Source organism: Nicotiana sylvestris, chromosome 1, assembly GCF_000393655.2.
Source record: "Nicotiana sylvestris chromosome 1, ASM39365v2, whole genome shotgun sequence".
In the NCBI taxonomy this organism is placed as follows: domain Eukaryota; kingdom Viridiplantae; phylum Streptophyta; class Magnoliopsida; order Solanales; family Solanaceae; genus Nicotiana; species Nicotiana sylvestris.
The window spans coordinates 165,300,392-165,314,239 of record NC_091057.1 but is presented as its reverse complement, the minus strand read 5'-3'; the positions used below and the strand labels follow the sequence as shown (position 1 = coordinate 165,314,239).

The 13,848-nt window shown below is 39.6% G+C and overlaps 1 protein-coding gene across 1 annotated transcript; it reads left to right on the top strand.

Moving 5' to 3' along the window:
* Positions 1 to 6,863: 6,863 nt before the first annotated feature.
* LOC104246565 (pentatricopeptide repeat-containing protein At2g39620) lies at positions 6,864 to 11,203 on the top strand. Its single transcript, XM_009802378.2, has 2 exons — positions 6,864 to 10,098; positions 10,621 to 11,203. Exon 1 carries the CDS (start codon positions 7,026 to 7,028, stop codon positions 9,669 to 9,671), a length of 2,646 nt encoding a protein of 881 aa, XP_009800680.1. The 5' UTR covers positions 6,864 to 7,025; the 3' UTR covers positions 9,672 to 10,098; positions 10,621 to 11,203.
* Positions 11,204 to 13,848: the final 2,645 nt, after the last annotated feature.

Here is a 13,848-nt window from a genome sequence, read left to right as displayed (position 1 = left end):
TTTACGTGATTTCTTACTGCTCAGATGTTATTTACCTTTATTACTCACTGAGTTGGAGTACTCACTTTACTCCCTGCATCTCGTGTGCAGATGCAGGTATTTATTCACCCGGTAGCTGGTTTTGAGCTGATCGGAGGCTGAGTCATTGGAGTTTAGCAAGGTGGCTGCCAGCGTTCGCAGCACCACTCTTCTCCCTTTCTTTCATCAGTCCTGTTTTGTACATTCAGACCTTGTAGTTGTATTTATACTCTAATAGATGCTCGTGACTTGTGACACCCCAGTTTGGGCTGTGTTTGGGTTGTATTTCGCACTTTATAAAGAAATCTTTTGCTTAGTCTGTGGTTATATAATAAAAAAAACTGTTTATCAGTATTAACTATTCTGAAAAGGCAAAATGGGTTGGTTGGCTGGCCTTATCTTCACGAGAGGCGCTATCACGACCAGAGCGGGGTTTGGGTCGTGACAAGTTGGTATCAGAGCCTAGGTTACATAGGTCTTACGAGTCATGAGCAGGTTTAATAGAGTCTCGCGGATTGGTACGGAGACGTCTGTATTTATCCTCGAGAGGCTGCAGAACCTTTAGGAAAACTTCACATTCTTGAATTCTTATCGTGCGTCTTTGATTCAGCTTGAAAAGTAACTTTTGAAATTCCTTCCACGCGTTCGTATGCGCGCATGAGCGCTCAGTATCAGATATGCATCAATGACTTGTAATTCCCCGATAAAAGGGCGAGATGTGATCTCTGTGAGTTGATGTCAGGCCAGTCTGGAGAACTTGAGGCCGGATTTTTGCCTATAGCTTGAGCACCGAGGTGCTGATTGTGTGAGCAAGTGCTTTTGAATTTATATGTTTGGTATTTTTCCATATTAGTGGAAGTGACGGTTGGATGGCTATGTAATGAGAATGTTAGTGCTGCGAGATATATTTGTATGATTTGGAAGTGACGAGAAAGGTCTGCTGGAGGATAGAAGAACTATTATGTGCTTGATTTTCGTCTTGATTCGAGTTATAGCTCGAGTTATGGGCGTGTGAAGAATCTTTTCATGTCTCCTAGTTGGGAGTGGAGTAGATTTCATGTTGCGGTATGAGTTCAGACTCAAGAAGACTAAGTGACTGCGTAATGGTTATGACGGTGGAAGGTATACATAAAAGTTAGCTTAAGGCGAAGCAGGTGGGTTATCTCCTGCGAAGTGTTCTAGGGTTGTGTGATCTTTATGTTGTCTGTTAGAAGATCTCATTTACAAGTGAAACATATGTGTGAATTTAATTTGGGTCGCTTAAGAGAGTGGGTTTAATTGTTATGAGAGTAAATGCAAGATTTGTAGAAGATATGAAGTACCAGATGGTCTGTGTTCCATGAGCTTATGAAGGATTGAGTTAATCTCACTATGGTATTATGGCAATAATAGAGTATATGCGTTATGAGATATTGAGTGTGTTTTGATCTATGGCTTCGGGCCAAGTGGGGGAGTCTGCTATTGATTAGATGATTGCATGTTTATGTGCTATGTTGGTCCCAGTTCGAGGTGTTCGGGCGAATCAGTTATGGCCTACGGGGATTGAGATCGAGGATGGCTCGAGTAAAGGAAAAATTATTAACAAGGTATATAGTATGCTTCAGAAGTGTGTAAGAATCACAGAATGTCTTGAGTTGTTATTAGTAAAGGATGCTCGGTGCATAGAGCATGAAGTTGCTTGGTTGTAATGGAATGATGTCACATTCTGCGGTGTTGGAGTGCTAATGAGGCACAGGTTGATCGGTTCGTTTGATCAGACTAATTGCAGTTTGAGTAAAGTGAATAACTCGTGGGAGTGGTTCTAATGTGTTCAAGATTCTACATGTAACAATAGGGTAAGTTAAAGTTGTATATCAAGTTGAGGAATTTTGGTGCTACAGCAAGAGAGAATATCAAGTTGAAGATGAATCAGAAGGAAATTTAGATAGATGGAGTAGCTTGATAGTAGACCGAATCGGTATGGTAAGGATATGATTAATTCCTTGAGTGTGTTCGAGGTAATAAGTTCTTTCAGGTATTTTGCGGCGATGCTCTTAGGTTTTGATGGCTTGCTTAGCTTTATCGAGTTAGAAGGATTCAGTCCTGATAGGTCTTATTTGTGCAAAGGGAACTCGGAGAGTTCTTGATGGTTTTTACCGAGGTTTGGAGATGTATATCTTCTATGGACATGCGATGTATAGTGATTTCTAGATGGGGCCAATGGAAAGTTTTGACTAGTGGAGTGCGTAGTTGTCTGTGGATCGGAAGGGAGATGAAGTTATCATGTTATCCTAGGATGGTATGGTATATGCAGTATGTCGTGAGGATCGAGATTTGCATGATAAAGTTACGGTCAGTTCTGAAAGAAAGTTCATGAAACCTTTAAGCAACGGGTAGCCTCAGATGATTAAGGAAATGGTACTGCTAATTAGAAGTGATTTGATGAAAGTATATGTTTCAGTAGAAGGGCAATGTGATTAAGTTAATGGCACTTCGATAGTATTGCAGCACTTTCTTGTTAGATCGACTAGTGATATTCGGGATTGCTTGGTGGCACAGGGAAATTTTAGAGCATCTATCATGGGATGATTGGGTATCAAAGGTGTGGCATGTGTTCAAACGGCAAAATTGGGATCGGATATGGTGATTCATGTGCCGTGTGGATGTGGAGACGAAAGTTCTCATATTCAGGCTATGTTGTGGTTGTAGATCGTGTGTATCGACACTGATTAGTGACTATCGGGATTTGAAGTCTCGAGTGGATCTTTCTTTGCTTGGTACGTTAGATTTTAGATGTGATATTGGGGTTTAGACTGGTTGTCTCCGGGCTGGGTTATTCTGGACTATTGCGCTATGGGCTATGCCGGAAATGCCATGGGTTGAGTGGCGAGGTGCATCAGATTATATCCTGGTAGAGTGGTTTTACATTTCAAAGACTTAGCGGACGGCTAAGAAGGATTTGTCTTTCTTATTTGGACTCGTGTGATGGGTGCCAGTGCTGAGGCTCCTCATATTGATTCAGTTCCGGTGGTGAGAGATTTTTCGGACGTGTTTCTTATGGCCGGGCATGCCGCCGGGCAAGGTTGTCGATTTCGGTATTGATTTGGTGTCGGGAACCGTATCATATGGCTTTGGCAGGAGTTATAGTAGTGGAAGGAGCAGCTTCAGGCTTCCTTGGTAAGGAGTTCGTTGGCAGGCCAATGTGGATGCGTGTTCTAGCTTGAGTCGGCTTGGTTGGCCCCGACTTATATTGTTGAGGGATAGGTTGATTCCACCATTATTGAGCTTATTAGTGATCTGGGTAGATCTATGAGTTACGTTTCTGTATTGCGAGACATTATGATTTGTTGGTTATGGGCACATATGGTGCGGTTCATTTGGGGTTCATAGTGGAAGTTGAGCGGGAAGAGTAATTGGGTGTTGCACGGTGAATGGCGTATCGGTTATGTCCTATCGGGTTTGCGTGGTATATCTTATTTGTTTCACCATGGGTATGATGATGTGCTTTGGTTCCAAGCATCAAGTTGTGCGTGGTGGTCGCTTTCGAGCGTAGTAACTTGAGGTGTTTCATGTGGAGCGGTATTTGTTAGGATCGCGCATTTCAGTGAAGCTATGTGGAGATATGACCTTGCGGGTTAGATTCATATGTTCTATTTCTATGATGTGAGACGGGTTCTTAGCCTTGTGTTGTGGTGGCACTGGTGAGCTTGAGGTACAGCTCTTTCACTTGAGTCATTTTCATGATTTGATTATGTTCGGACTGTTGCTTGTTGGTGCACGTATTGTGCTAGTTGTGGCTTAGGCCTCTATTGATGTGTCATGTCACCAGAGTGGTGTGTTGGATTAAAGGAGATCGTTGGGATCATTAATGAATACGAACGGATTCGATTTCAGCATGTTGGAAGGTTAATATCGAGGTTCAGCTCGAAAATTTGCTATGGTATTTGCCAAAGGAGAAATAGCTTCATGAATGGTTGACCTGAGAAATGGTCGTGGTTTAGTGCGTATTTCATTTATCGTTGGCAGTATATGAAAGGGTTGGAATGAGACTTTAGTTGATAAGAGGTTCTCTACCAGTATTCGGTTGTTGTGGGCAACTGCTGTGAATAGAAGTTATCGCTACGAGTGTTTGAGTTATGTGGTATATCATGGGATTGCTCCCGAGGTTGCAGGCATGGGTAATTACAACTGGTTCAGGTCTATTCAGAGTATAGGTGTGAGGTTTTGATCGTATTGATGGTTTCAGAAGTGGAAATGTGGTTCTATAGCTTAGGGGCCAGATTGGATTGGGTAACTTCAGTTGCAATGTGTTATCGGACCTATATGAGATAGGGTGACGTGGGATCACCCCCGGTATGCATGGTAAAGTTATTCAGTTATTGGTTGGCTTCTAGAACAACTCTGGGTACGTTCGAGGACGAACGTGTGTTTAAGTGGGGGAAGATGTAATGACTCGACCGGTCGTTTTGAGCTTTTGCACTTTGATCTCCAGTTTCTCGGGCATGACTTTCCCCGTGTAATGTATTATGACTTATGTAAATCGTTGGTTTTGGTTTGCAGAATAATCGGAATAAACCTTGAAGAGTAGTTCCCAGTTTGAAGCTTGAAATTCGAAAGGTTTGACCAATATTTGACTTGTTTGTATATGATCTCGGATTGGAATTTTTACAATTTGGTTAGCACTGTTAGGTGATTTATGACTTAGGAGCGTGATCGGAATGCATTTTGGAAGTCCGTGGAAGTTTTAGGCTTGAATTGGCGAAATTACTATTTTAGCGATTTCCGGTTGGTAGGTGAGATTTTGATCCAAGGATCGGAATGGAATTCCAAGAGTTGATGTAGCTTCGTTATGTCATTTGTGATGTGTGTGCAAATTTGCAGGTCATTCGGACGTGGTTTGGTTGGGTTTTTGATCAAAAGCGTATTTCGGAAGTTTTTAGAAAACTTAGGCTTGAATTCGATGTGAATTGGTGGATTTGGTGTTGTTTGAGGTGTTTTTATGATTGAAACAAGTTTGAATGAGGTTTTAGGATGTGTTAGTGCTTTTGGTTGAGGTCCCGGGGGCCTCGGGTGAGTTTCGGGTGGTCAATCGGGCTATTTTTGGAGTTGGAATGTTGCAGAAAAATTGTTCAGGTGTTGCAGGCACTTAAGCCTTCGCGATCGCGTGGGGTATATCGTGATCGCGTAGAAGGATTTTGGGTTGACCGGAGTTTAGCCTTCACGTTCGTGTTTGAGGTCTCGCATTCGCGGAGGGCTTTGACTTTGTGCTTCGCGTTCGTATGTAGTGTTCCGCGTTCGCGTATAAGGCTTTGGTGGTCCAGGGGATTTGATCTTCGCGTTCGAACTAGAAGACTCGCGTTCGCATAGGTATGGCAAGTTGAAGCATCGCATTCGCATGGTATTTGTCGCGTTTGCGTAGCGTGTTTTTGGAGCCTTGGAAATTTGCTCTTCGCGATCGCGAGGCTTGGGCCGCGATCGCGATGAAGAGATACCAGAACTGGGCATAAAGTTTATAAGTTATTTCATCCGCGATTTTGAGTCATTTTCCTCCATGGTTGATAATTTTGGGAGCTCTTTGAGGGAGTTTGAAGAGGGATTCAAGGAGAACTGATTGGATGTAAGATTTTTGAACCTAAAACGTGATTCTATTGTGAAATTAACCTAGAAATTCATGGAACTTAAGCTAAAAATGGAAGAACTAGGGCTTGAGATTTTTGGACTTTTGAATTTAGATTCGAAGGACCATTTGAGGTCAGATTTGAGAACTTTTGATATGTATGAACTCGTGGGGAGCTAAGAACCCGTTGATGTAAAAATTTCTGAGTTTCGAGAAGTGGGCCCGGGGCTCTAGTTTTGCTAATTTCGGAATTTTTGATAATTTTCGATTGTTTTCGCTTGGGCTTTGCTCCCTTAGCATATTGTAATGTATTTGTTCTGGTTTTGGATAGATTCGACGCGCGTTGAGGCCGATTTGAGGGGCAAAGACGTCGTGAGCTAGTGATTTCGCCGGTTCGAGGTGAGTAATGATTGTAAATGATGTCCTGAGGGTTTGAAATCTCGGATTGCACATCGTAGTGCTATATTGAGGTGGGAGACGTGCCGATGATGAGCGTGGGGTTGTTTACTATTGGGGATTGTGACTTGGTCCGTCCCGATTGATGATTTTACTGCATATTTGACTTAAATTTACTTGTTATCATCATGATTTGGGCTGATTGCCATATTTAAACTTACTGCTCAATTGTTATTTACCTTTATTACTCACTGAGTTGGAGTACTCACTTTACTCTTGCACCTCATGTGCAGATGCATGTATTTATTCACCCGATAGCGGGTTTTGAGCTGATCGGAGGCTGAGTCATCGGAGTTTAGCAAGGTGGCTGCCAGCGTTCGCAGCACCGCTCTTCTCCCTTTCTTTCATCAGTCCTCTTTTGTACATTCAGACCTTGTAGTTGTATTTATACTCTAATAGATGCTCGTGACTTGTGACACCCCGGTTTAGGCTGTGTTTGAGTTGTATTTCGCACTTTATAAAGAAATCATTTGCTTAGTGTGTGGTTATATAATTAAAAAAAAACTCTTTATCAATATTAACTTTTCTGAAAAGGCGAAATGGGTTGGTTGACAGGCCTTGTCTTCGCAAGAGTCGCCATCACGACCGGAGCGGGGTTTGGATCGTGACAATTATTTTAGGTCACAAGTTCAAATTTTTTAGCGTGACATGCTAGGACTATATATATGTTCTTTTTTTTTTAATCAATTAAATTCTAAAACTTCGGCTTATAATAAAGCAAGCATTTTACCCGTTGCATATATATTATACTCCACAGTATATGAAAATGGGTTTTGGTTTGAAAAAAGAAGAATTGAAACGTTTTAAATATTCTTGCTATTTAAAACCCAAACCCATAATATGCTCATTGTCTAAAGTCTCCAAACTGCATTAGTTGAAATTTTTTGAATCGCCCTGCGTTTTGAGTCTTCAAATACTAGTCGGTTATATACAAACAGAGCATGAAAGCTGGAGAATGAAGTTGAGATGTTGTTCAATACTTGTACTAGTACGTAGATTTCATTCTCAAGAATTGCCAAATACCTCAAAAATTCTCTCCCACCAGCGGCTTCTCACCCTCCTCTCTTCGTGCAAAGACCTGTGCTCTCTTCTCCAACTTCACGCTCGTCTAATCACCTCTGGCTTTACTTTCAACACTTCCACCTCTACCCTTCTCATCAATTTGTACTCTTCCTTCCAAAAATGCGCCTTTTCCCGCTCCCTCTTCGATTCTTTACCCAACCCACCTGTCATTATCTGGAATTCAATGATCAGAGCTTACGTCAGAGTCAATCAGCACGAAGAAGCTCTCAAACTGTACGTTTCAATGTTGGAAAAGTCTATTCAGCCGGATAAGTATACCTTCACTTTTGTGCTGAAAGCTTGCACTGCTATGTCTGATTTTGAACGCAGTATCTTGATTCATGAAGAGATAGTTCGTAGGAATCTGGAAACTGATGTCTTCATTGGGACTGGGCTTATATATATGTATAGTAAAATGGGTGATTTGGAGAGCGCAAGGATGGTGTTTGATCAAATGCCTGACAAAGACGTTGTAGCTTGGAATGCAATGATTTCTGGGCTTGCACAGAGTGCAGAGCCGGTTAAGGCTGTTGACCTTTTCAAGGACATGCAATTTATTTTTAGGATTAATCCTAATTCAGTGACATTATTAAATTTGCTCCCTGCAGTTTGTAAATTAATGGATATGAGAGCATGTAGGTGTATACATGCTTATGTATATAGGAGAGCATTTCCGGTTTCAGTTCATAATGCTTTGATTGATACATACTCAAAATGTAATCATCCCAATCTTGCTCACCGAATTTTTCTTGAGCTAAGGGGGAAAGATGATGTTTCATGGGGTACAATGATGGCAGGTTTTGCATATAATGGGAACTTTCATGAGGTTTTGGAAATGTTTGATTCCATAAAGAAAACGGGCTTGAAGATCAGCAAAGTATCAGCTGTAAGTGCATTGCTTGCGACCGGTGAAATTGGCGATTTAGGGAGAGGGAAAGAAATTCATGAATATGCAATCCAAGAAATGATTGATTCCGACATTATGGTTGCTACTTCATTGATGACAATGTATGCAAAGTGTGGATTGCTAGACAAGGCTAGAGATCTGTTTTGGGGAATTAACGGAAGAGATTTGGTTGCTTGGTCCGCAGCAATAGCTGCTTTCTCACAATCAGGATATCCTCAAGAGGCACTCTCTCTGTTTCGAGATATGCAGAATGTGTATTCACAGCCAAATAATGTTACTCTGGTGAGTGTTATCCCAGCCTGTGCAGAGCTAAGAGCAGTGAGATTAGGAAAGAGCGTCCACTGCCATGCCGTCAAAGCCAGCATCGATTCTGATATTTCAACGGGAACTGCCTTGGTTTCCATGTATGCTAAGTGCAACCTATTTAATTTGGCACTTAATTTGTTCAATAAGATGCCACTGGTTGAGGTAGTAACATGGAATGCTCTGATAAATGGGTATGCTCAGATTGGTGACTGTTATAATGCATTAGAGATGTTTTCTCGATTAAGGTTAACTGGATTACACCCAGACCCCGGGACAATGGTTGGTGCGCTTCCAGCTTGTGCCCTTCTAGGTGATGTACGCTTGGGAGGATGCCTTCATTGTCAAATTATCAGATACGGGTTTGAGTCAGACTGTCATGTGAAGAATGCTCTAATTGACTTGTATGCCAAATGTGGAAGTTTGACTTTGGCTGAATTCCTGTTCAACAAAAATGATTTCTCTAAGGATGAGGTGTCCTGGAACACAATGATAGCAGGATACATGCACAATGGACTTGCCAAGATAGCCCTTGCCGCATTCCATTCCATGAAGTTCGAATCATTTCGGCCCAATGTGGTCACAATTGTGAGCATCCTGCCTGCGGTGTCACATTTGACATGTTTGAGAGAGGGCATGACTATACATTCCTACATAATTAAGAGTGGCTTTCAGTCTCATAAGCTTGTAGGGAACAGTCTTATCGATATGTATGCCAAATGTGGTCAACTTGACCTTTCGGAGCGTATATTTGAGGAGATGAAGAACACTGACACTGTTTCTTGGAATGCTTTACTTACAGCATATTCTATGCATGGGGAAGGCGATCGTGCTCTTTCTGTTTTCTCTCTAATGGAAAATAGGGACATTGAAGTTGATGCTATATCCTTCCTTAGTGTCTTGTCTGCCTGCAGACATGCAGGCTTGGTTGAAGAAGGAAGGAAAATATTTCACCACATGCGTGACAAATACCACATCGAGCCAGATGTGGAACACTATGCCTGTATGGTAGACTTGTTAGGCCGTGCTGGCTTGTTTTATGAAATTATGGATCTGCTTAAGACAATGCCTATGGAGCCAGATGGTGGAGTTTGGGGAGCCTTGTTGGATGCATCTAGAATGCATTCTAATATCGAGTTAGCAGAGGTTGCTTTGAAGCATCTTGTCAAGCTTGAGCAAGGAAACCCAGCTCATTATGTGGTATTATCAAGCTTGTATTCTCAATCTGGTAGGTGGAATGATGCAGGACATACTAGAGTAAAGATGAATGAAACTGGATTGAGAAAGACACCAGGCTGTAGCTGGGTTGAGGTGAAGAGGGGGATATGAATTTTGTGTAGGTGCAATAGAGAGAGCCATTGGTGTTTCTCTTTGATGAACTAGTCTAAGGGTGGCAATCCAACTGCTGAAAAATCTCCATAATTTTGCTGGGTACTTAGTGCCACACATCTTCAAGGTTGATCTCCAATATCAGCAAAATTTAGCCAGCTTCAAGCTCCACCTATAAATTCTAGGATCTACAACTGATATTCAAGGCCCCATGATGGTGGCGGGAAACAGAACGTGCTTCACAAAATTCATGTTCTTAGATGAAAATGTAAACGGTGAAACATGTCTTATACTGGAAGCCCATCATATGGGATTAACTTTTGCTTGGCATTTTGTGCCTATTGTATAAAATTCGCTTATTTGTTTTTGGTACAAACCAGATTTATAGGTCAAACCTATCTATACAAGCTATCTTCATATCTGCCAGGTAGGTTAAAAATGCTTTCCATTTATGTGCTATAAGTTGTTGGCAGCTTTATTTAAGATGTGCAGAATCTCTGAAGAGATTTCATCTGTGAGTAGCTGGAATAGTCTAAAGTTGGGGTTGGGGGGAGTTGTATTTTTAGGCAAAGTTGGAACAGAATATTGATTTTTACCCAGTGCAGAGTCTGGGAACAGATTCCATTGTCTCATGAGCTGTTAGCAAAAAATATTTTGGTTTACCTGAGTTGGTGTTTGGTGATACTTTTACTGGGCTATTGAACATGATGTTAATGTTAGGAAGTCTTATATATTCAAATGTCAGAGTCTTATGTATTCAAATGTTAGGGAGTCTTATTTATACAAATGTTAGGGAGTCTTATTTATTCAGATGTTAGGGAGTCTTATGTCGACGCTAATTTGCTTTCCAGTTGGGAATGTTGTATTCCTTTTGGTTGGTTGATGTTTTTGCTGATAAAGTCAGATCTACTAGCAATCTCATTTTTGATTGTTTGTATGTCGTACAAAGAGATAGGTTTTGCTTAGAGGTGAGTCTTTCAAACTCAAGGGAAGAAAGAAGGAATCTGTACCTGGTGCTTTCTGATTATGTGTTGCATCAAATAAGTGTGTCATGGGTAGCTAGTGGACCTTCAGACTACAGTGATGATGAGGTCCAACCTGTCGCTATGCTTGGAAAGGAAGGCATCTAGGAGCTTCTGCAACGCCCAATATCTAGTGCATTGTCCAAATCTCCAAATTCTGACCTTCTATGGTAATGCTCACTTCATTCTTGCTCATTTTCGTTAGCCGTCAACCATGATAGTGTCGTTTTTGCGGTGGAAAACATCTGAAAAAGCTTATCCAATCGTGCTTTTTTGTGATGAATTGTAAAAAGATTGATGCTTCTCATTTTCTGCTGTATTAATGAGAAGTAACTTGATTGTACTTCTTGGTGAGTAATCAAACATATTTAATAGCCAAAAGATGCAAAGGGGAAATTGCATCTCAGCGAGTAAATCTCTGTATGGTCCAAGTGGGTTTTCTCCTTTGGTTCCCTGAATCAAAGTGGCCTCTAATGGTCCAAGTGCACTCAATCTTTAATTCCATGCCAATACAGATAAAGATTCCATATACAAGAAAAGAAATTACATGGTAGCTAATTAAATTTCTTTTTCTTAAAGTTAACCCCCTTTCTTGAGGAATAATGTTTTCTTCTCTCCTCTACCGCTATTAATTATATCAATAACCTCTACAGTTCTCTCTGTGGCTCTTCTTCTAGTTTTTTTATTTATTTAAAATAATTGATTATATTATAACATTTTAGATTTTAATAAGTACATGCTATGATATTAATAGTATGAGTATTAATGGATCTTTAAAAGTCGATTAGACCTATCAAATCGAACCGTACCGTATCTTTTAGGTTTTTATATAAATTTATGACCATATCGAATAATTAGGTAGGTTTTTAATTTTATAAAAATAAATTAAAAATTACTGAATCGTACCAAATAAATTTATTATGAAAATATATTTTATATACTAGGTTCAAATATAACAAAGCATTAGAATTTTTCCCCTTGGGCCGTGAGATTATGGAAACAGCTATACCACAAGTAATTAACACCCAAAGTCCCAACTCCTATACCTATTTTGCTTACTCATATTGAAACTGAATTACATCTTGAGTAGCAAACCACAAGGTAATCGAGCAATCTTAAGTAGTAAGTCACAAGGCATTGGATATTTTTCCTCTCTTTTGATGTAGAGTTATATTGTTGGATACTTAATTTTTTAATAAAAGTTATTCTTCAGTCCCAAATTGATTAGTATCGTTCCATTCGTGTTATTTATATCACTCTTGTCTTTGCTTAATTTATTTTACGCTTTTGTAGAATTGAGGAATGGATCAAGATCTATTTTGGCCATCTGCTATGTTCCCTTGATTCATCAGTACAGTAAAATTGTCCAAATCTTTTTACCAAAGTTCTATGCATGTACGCATTTTATCATTCTATCTTCCACTAGCGATATTTATCTGATGTTTAAAAAAAATACCAAAAGTTAACCGGACTTTATCGATACCGAAAAGAAATCGGGATGATTGAGATGGTTTTGAAAAGTTCAATTTTTGTTATACAAAATAAATTAATCGAAAAATTGCTATGGTACAAATTTACAAAATAATCACTAGAACAGAACCATTGATACTCTTGAAGATACCTACATTCAAAAGTGGTATGGTCTAGTGACCTACATCAATCTACTAATATAAAATAAACTTATAGAGAGAATAAATTCTCCCCCTAAACAAAACTCTCCGAAATACTACATTGTGGATATTGTTGTTGTTCTTGTGTGAGAAGCATGTTTCAATTTATAAAAGTGCAAAACTTCTCTTCCAAGAAAAAGATAAGGCATATGAAATAGATTTATTTCTTTTAGGAGTCTTTTTCCCTTACTTCAATAACGAGAGTCCTAAGGCCATCTCCAACCCTCCCCTATTTCTCCATAATGGGGGCAACTTTTGCTATAATGGAGCTTCAACCTTCCCCCATTTTTGCCTCCAAAATGAGGGATGAACAGTGTTCCTCCAAACAGAGGCGGATCTAGAAATTCAAGACGATAGGTGCACCATTACTTTCAAGATTAACATTTAGTTTGATAATATAAAATTTTACAATCACAACAACTTACCGAGCAAAAAAATAATTAGTTTCATTATCACAAAAACAAATATTATCAATTTACAATTGTACTCGACGAGTTTTCATACTTTGAAAACGATCAATAATAGCATCATTACTTACAGTTGCAAATACCTTACGCTCTATATTGCAAACGAAACAGCCATTCAAAAACTCTTCACTAATGCTATTACGTAGATCACTTTTTATGAGCTTAATTGAGGAAAATGCCCTTTCCACGCTTGCAGTAGCAACAGATAGAATCAAAGTCAACTTCACAAATAAATAAATATGACACTAAGTTTGATCCAATTTTGTCTCTGCCATCACTATAGCAAGATCCTTCATTCCCTTCAAGTTGATAAATTTGCTATGAGGCATTCGAGCATAGACAATGAAACTATCAAGCTGAAAGCTGAGATCTCGAAGCTTGTTGTCATCAAACTCACTTGGATAATACTTGGCCAACTTCATTATTCTGTCTTTGTCAAAATTAGCAAATGAATCAATCGGTTCAAACAAGCCATACCAAGGAGTAAGTCACTAGTCATTACATCAAAACGACTATTTAGCTCATGAAGCTGAAAATCAATAGTTGCATAAAATATTTTCACAATAAAGTGATGTGAATATGAAACTCCCGACCTCTTTCGTATCGATCTTGGACAATCTTCATCCATTTGGGATCATAATATCATGTTTACCACAGAATGAGTAAACTTCATTCATCAAGAACTCAAATTCACTTTCTCTCATAGTCTGCAATCTTATATTTGCAAGGTCAAGCAACCTCATAGCATTGACTATGTCTTGATCTTTCTTTTGTAAAGCTTTGTTCAATTCATCTGTAAAAAGCAACATCTTGAACATCAAGTGCAATAAAAACACAAACTCAAATTCTTGAATATTACCCAAAAGATTTTTTTTGCTGCAAATCTATCAAGAGAAAGAAGACTATCTTGTTGCATATCTTTAAGAACGTTAACAATCGAAGAAAATATAATCAAGACATTTTCCAAGGTCTTAAAATGCGAACCCCAACGAGTATCACCCGGTCGTTGGAGCCCACG

Excerpts from the sequence above, each read along its gene's own strand:
- LOC104246565 (XM_009802378.2), top strand. The coding sequence starts at position 7,026 with ATGAAGTTGAGATGTTGTTCAATACTTGTACTAGTACGTAGATTTCAT.